This window comes from Aegilops tauschii, chromosome 6 (assembly GCF_002575655.3).
Source record: "Aegilops tauschii subsp. strangulata cultivar AL8/78 chromosome 6, Aet v6.0, whole genome shotgun sequence".
Classification (NCBI taxonomy): Eukaryota; Viridiplantae; Streptophyta; class Magnoliopsida; order Poales; family Poaceae; genus Aegilops; species Aegilops tauschii.
This window is the reverse complement of record NC_053040.3, coordinates 9,517,014-9,523,561: the sequence shown is the minus strand read 5'-3', so window position 1 is coordinate 9,523,561 and position 6,548 is coordinate 9,517,014. Positions and strand designations below refer to the sequence as shown.

The 6,548-nt window shown below is 43.4% G+C and overlaps 1 protein-coding gene across 1 annotated transcript; it reads right to left on the bottom strand.

Moving 5' to 3' along the window:
- Positions 1-2,589: 2,589 nt before the first annotated feature.
- LOC141025670 (uncharacterized) lies at positions 2,590-3,305 on the bottom strand. Its single transcript, XM_073501584.1, has 2 exons — positions 2,736-3,305; positions 2,590-2,649 (listed from the first exon to the last, which is right to left on the bottom strand). The coding sequence occupies exons 1-2, from the start codon at positions 3,303-3,305 to the stop codon at positions 2,590-2,592; spliced, it is 630 nt and encodes a 209-aa protein (XP_073357685.1).
- Between the last annotated feature and the right edge of the window lie 3,243 nt (positions 3,306-6,548).

Here is a 6,548-nt window from a genome sequence, read left to right as displayed (position 1 = left end):
GTGCTAATATGGAATAGACTCAGCTAAAAGGTAGGACATAGGTTAACAGGGTAATGCCATAACCCTTTTTAAGATTATAACATATGTTCCTACATTGTATGAAATGTCCTATGCTTTTCAGCGCCGTACCATACAAACATCAATTTGTATCTCCTGTACAAATTCCAGGGCCTTTGAAATGTCCATTAGATAGTTCCTACATTACTACTGCACTATTCAACCGACAGACCATCCAAAAATACAGGAGAAAAATAAACAAAAAACTGGACCAAACTACTAGAAAAAACAACCAGCTTTCACAACAATTAATATCTTAAACAAAGCTACTGCAGGAAGAACGGATATTTTCAGCAACCAACATACTAGATCCAAACTGCATCCTTGGCAGTAATCAACACATTGCTATCAATCAGAATCACAAATTATACGGGATATCATACTTATAAGAGGAACAATATTATCGTTTACGCTGGGCAGAGCAAGTCAAGTTCAAGGTCAATGTCCAGTTGGACTTCAATATCATCGTAGGCCAGACAAACTTGATGAAACATGTAAACACTCAAGTGTATGCTGCATGATATAGATTTACTGCCACAAAATATCCTTTATCATCGCCAACAAGGCAACAAAATCTTAATGAAACCTAGGAAGAAACATCACTGCAAAAACATCAACAGGTTTGTGTCTTACTGAAACAACGGGTCATTGACAGTTGAGCAATCACACACCTTTAAGGTCCATCTCCAATAAAAGCAATTCTTACGCCCAGTAGCCTTTCCATAGCCCGGCATTGGCAAGTAAATAACTAGAGCATTAACAACACGGCAAAATGACACGTAGCAAACACTTAATCTACAGATAAGTGGATGTATGAAAGGTTTAAGTACGGTCAGCTTGAAATGCTTACTTTGTTTCAGAAAAAACAGACCATGACAACTACAACCAATCTTGTTGAAAAATAGAAGTTAAGCTACAAACATGGTTCAAATCCTTAATTTTCCCTTGGCGAAAATCATACAGACACAGGTATCAAATTTTACTCTGCGTCACTGAACTTCAATGATATCTTTCTCCAGATGAACACCAGAGATGGTGGAAACCAATTCAAGTACAGATTATGTTGCCAGTTGAAAGTAATCTGCCCCAAAAAGCTAGCAGATTATGTGCAGCATTTCGAGCAAACAAAAATACTAGGGGGAAGAAATTAAGAACCTGCAGTTTCTCTCGATATTCAGATCATGTGTTCAGAGTATGGATGTATATGACACCAACTATTTGGTGACTATATTCACAATCACACCGACCAAAGCAACAAATTAAGCACTCAGTTTTAGCCAAACTAAAGAAGAGCTAGCTCAAACATAGAAGGAAGAAATAACAACTACCTGCTAGTGAAACTCCTGGTGGTGCTTGGCACAACCAACTATCCATAGGACCAAAACAGAATAATGAACTAAAAATCTTAAGCTGACATGCACACTAACACATAATTTATGGCCATGGCGGAGAGCATGAAAATCCATAATAAACACAGTACAAAATTAGTGCTTCTTTGTCTTGATAACATCACTAGCAGCAAGTGCTTCTCCATTGTATCAATAACATTACTATTTACTAGCATAAAAATGAACAGAGGCACCTAAGTTTACTTACTTAAACTTAAATGATGCCAACCCTCCTCCATGTGAGAGTTCGATGTTTTCTTTAGATAAAGTGTACAGATGTGAGCCCTGCACATATTATCATGCAGCCCAGTAGGTGTTTCCAGTATGACCAATGGCTCCAAATCGATACAACTGAAGGAGAACTCACTTCCAGACACTTTCCATAGTTGAATGAATGCATATATATTTGGTTGGTTAGTTAAAGCAAAAAAAAAGGGTCGCTATGATGCCAACCCTCCTCCATGTGACAGTTTGATGTTTAATCAAGTGGACATATCTCTTTAGCAGATAACCTGTACATGTGAGCCCTGCACATTTCATCCTGCAGCCCAGTAGGTATTTCCAATATGACCAATGGTTCCAAATCGTTGCTTCCGATCTAACCAAAGGAGAACTCACTTGTATACACTATCCATGGTTGAATGAATGCATCCATCTTTACTTATAGTTAGTTAAAGCAAAAACGGATTGCTGTGAATCTGCACATGAACAAACCAAAATGATTTTTTATATCAAACCATGATTGAAAAATAGATTAAGCCAAGGCCAGGTGAATTGGACCCTGGGCCCTAAATAGGAAGCACTAACACCAGGAGGCAACATCCTCTCCACTTCTCCAGCTGCTTCCATAAAGGCTATTTACCTAAATTTGGGATGGGCATCAGATTGATCCTCCAATTATCCACTATGAATTGCAAAAACATTAATAGATCGTTAGGAGTGAATTACCAACATGAAGGAGACCTTACCATGGCTAATTGTCTCAACACACCAGCAACGAACTTGAAAAATGAAATTTAAATGCATTGCAGAACGGCCTGATCTTACACTTAGTTCCAATATGTGTGTTTAAAAACATGAATGAGGACGGAAAATTTGATAGCCGGCCCATTGTTTGTTCTCTGCTGAGTGAAGACATTACATATCAGTATTCAGGGATCAAATTATCAGTTCCATCACATGTTAACAACAACCAACCCAGCATCTAACAGACATACAGCAACGAACAACAAGCACACAGTTACATGAGAGGCCATTCCTGGGTTATGTGAATCTGAAATTAGTGGGCACTTCCCCTTTGCAAGCAGTATCATAGTCTTTCCCAAGGTGCGGTGCAGCTTCCTTATGAGGGTGTATGAACATCTTCTTGAATGCCTTCTCGGACTCCTTGAAAACGGTAAAGTAGCTCGGGTCACGCTTGAGCAATCCATTTTCCTTGAGAAACTTTACAACATAGTACCGGGGTCTCATCCGGCCTTCCAGGCTGTAAGTGAGCATTGCTGGGCGATAAGCAATGTACCCAGGTTCCAACCCCACCTCGGAGATGAGGAACTCAGACCTGTTCTGCAGCATGTCATTCGACTTGGTCAGCACCCCTGGAACCTTAGAAATAGCAATGCCCACCTCGGCATCGGACCACCTAAATGTCTTCTTCAAGAACTCCACTTTAGCGGCAATCTTCTCCTTGTCGGAGAATGTGACAGCTTGGAGCACTTGCCTAAACATCCCAGATCGACGGGGCACACCAAGACCTTCGGCGCATGCCACCATCCCATGAACTCGCTCCGGGTTAGTGCGGAGCAGCCATGGCACACAGATGCACAGCTTGGCAATATCGCAAGCACCTAGCCCACACATCATGGCGTTTTCATACTTCTTCAACAGTTCCAGCAGTACAGCCTTTCTTCCTGGGTTTTACTGGGGTTCGTCCAGCAAATCGCTCGTCGAGTTCCTGATCTGGAGGGCCAGATGCCTCTTCTAAGTTAGCATGGGAGAAGTGGGAGAAGATGGATCTCAAGTGTGGGAGAAGCAAAAGGCTAGGGCTCAGATATCAAGTTCGAGCTTATTCGTGATGGTCATCACGGTTGGCAGATCTACGATGCTAGCGCCTGCAGTTGCAGATGTTAAACCAACATATAATTTAGCATGAGAGGACGATTTGTGAAAGTTAAATGTAATTCACAATTCAACCAAGCCTACAACATACTCCCTCCGTCCTTTGAAGAGTATACTGAATGAAAGGATCGATATAGTTGACTAGAGGGGGGTGAATAGGCAACTTAACAATTTTTAGCTTTTCTTTACCAAATTAAACTTTGCATCAAAGTAGGTTGTCTAGATATGCAACTAGATGAGCAATCTATATGATGCAATAGCAATAAGCACACAAGCAAGCAAGGGATACAACGCAAATAAGCTTGCACAAGTAAAGGCACGAGATAACCAAGAGTGGAGCCGGTGAGGACGAGGATGTGTTACCGAAGTTCCTTCCTTTTGAAGGGAAGTACGTCTCCGTTGGAGCGGTGTGAAGGCACAATGCTCCTCAAGAAGCCACTAGGTGAAGGAAATATGCCCTAGAGGCAATAATAAAGTATTATATATTTCCTTATATCATGATAAATGTTTATTATTCATGCTAGAATTGTATTAACCGGAAACATAATACATGTGTGAATACATAGACAAACAGAGTGTCACTAGTATGCCTCTACTTGACTAGCTCGTTAATCAAAGATGGTTATGTTTCCTAGCCATAGACATGAGTTGTCATTTGATTAACGGGATCACCTCATTAGGAGAATGACGTGATTGACTTGACCCATTTCGTTAGCTTAGCACCCGATCGTTTAGTATGTTGCTATTGCTTTCTTCATGACTTATACATGTTCCTATGACTATGAGATTATGCAACTCCCGTTTACCGGAGGAACACTTTGTGTGCTACCAAACGTCACAACGTAACTGGGGGATTATAAAGGTGCTCTACAGGTGTCTCCAAAGGTACTTGTTGGGTTGGCGTATTTCGAGATTAGGATTTGTCACACCGATTGTCGGAGAGGTATCTCTGGGCCCACTCGGTAATGCACATCACTATAAGCCTTGCAAGCATTGTGACTAATGAGTTAGTTGCGAGATGATGTATTACGGAACGAGTAAAGAGACTTGCCGGTAACGAGATTGAACTAGGTATCGAGATACCGACGATCGAATCTCGGGCAAGTAACATACCGATGACAAAGGGAACAACGTATGTTGTTATGCGGTCTGACCGATAAAGATCTTCGTAGAATATGTGGGAGCCAATATGGGCATCCAGGTCCCGCTATTGGTTATTGACCGGAGAGGTGTCTCGGTCATGTCTACATAGTTCTCGAACCCAAAGGGTCCGCACGCTTAAAGTTACGATGACAGTTTTATTATGAGTTTATGTATGTTGATGTACCGAAGGAGTTCGGAGTCCCGGATGAGATCGGGGACATGACGAGGAGTCTCGAAATGGTCGAGACGTAAAGATCGATATATTGGACGACTATATTCGGACTTCGGAAAGGTTCCGTGTGATTCGGGTATTTTTCGGAGTACCGGAGAGTTACGGGAATACGTATTGGGCCTTATTGGGCCATACGGGAAAGAAGGAAAAGGGCCTCAAGGGTGGCCGCACCCCTCCCCTTGGTCTGGTCCGAATTGGACTAGGGAAGGGGGGCGCTCCCTTCCTTCCTTCTCTTTTTCCCTTCCTCTTTTCCTATTCCATATGGGAGGTGGAATCCTACTAGGACTAAGGAGTCCTAGTAGGACTCCACACTTGGTGCGCCCTCTCCTAGGGCCGGCCTCCTCCTCCCTTGCTCCTTTATATACGGGGGCAGGGGGCACCCCAGAGACACAACAATTGATCCTTGAGATCTCTTAGCCGTGTGTGGTGCCCCCCTCCACCATATTACACCTCGATAATACCGTTGCGGAGCTTAGGCGAAGCCCTGCGCCGGTGGAACATCATCATCGTCACCACGCCGTCGTGCTGACGAAACTCTCCCTCAACACTCGGCTGGATCGGAGTTTGAGGGACGTCATCGAGCTGAACGTGTGTAGAACTCGGAGGTGCCGTACGTTCGGTACTTGATCGGTCGGATCGTGAAGACGTACGACTACATCAACCGCGTTGTGATAACGCTTCCGCTGTCGGTCTACGAGGGTACGTGGACAACACTATCCCCTCTCGTTGCTATGCATCACCATGATCTTGCGTGTGCGTAGGAATTTTTTTGAATTACTACGTTCCCCAACAGTGGCATCCGAGCCTGGTTTTATGCGTTGATGCTATGCACGAGTAGAACACAAGTGAGTTGTGGGCGAATAAGTCATACTGCTTACCAGCATGTCATACTTTGGTTCAGCGGTATTGTGAGATGAAGCGGCCCGGACCGACATTACGCGTACGCTTACGCGAGACTGGTTTCACCGTTGTGAGCACTCGTTGCTTAAAGGTGACCGGCGGGTGTCTGTCTCTCTCACTTTAGTTGAACCGAGTGTGGCTACGCCCGGTCCTTGCGAAGGTTAAAACAGCACCAACTTGATAAACTATCATTGTGGTTTTGATGCGTAGGTAAGAACGGTTCTTGCTAAGCCCGTAGCAGCCACGTAAAACATGCAACAACAAAGTAGAGGACGTCTAACTTGTTTTTGCAGGGCATGTTGTGATGTGATATGGTCAAGACATGATGTGATATAATGTGTTGTATGAGATGATCATGTTTTGTAACCGAGTTATCGGCAAATGGCAGGAGCCATATGGTTGTCGCTTTATTGTATGAGATGCAATCGCCATGTAATAGTTTTATTTTATCACTAAGTGGTAGCGATAGTCGTAAAAGCAATAAGTTGGCGAGACGACAACGATGGAGATCAAGGTGTCGAGCCGGTGACGATGGTGATCATGACGGTGCTTCGGAGATGGAGATCACGAGCACGGTGCTTCGGAGATGGAGATCACAAGCACAAGATGATGATGGCCATATCATATCACTTATATTGATTGCATGTGATGTTAATCCTTTATGCATCTTATCTTGCTTTGATTGACGGTAGCATTATAAGATGATCTCTCAC

Bases quoted from the DNA above. Each gene is read 5' to 3' on its own strand.
- LOC141025670 (XM_073501584.1), bottom strand. From the start codon at position 3,305: ATGATGTGTGGGCTAGGTGCTTGCGATATTGCCAAGCTGTGCATCTGT. The intron at 2,650-2,735 runs GTGCCCACTAAT...TATGTCTGTTAG, and splicing joins ATACTGCTTGCAAAGGGGAA to ATGCTGGGTTGGTTGTTGTT.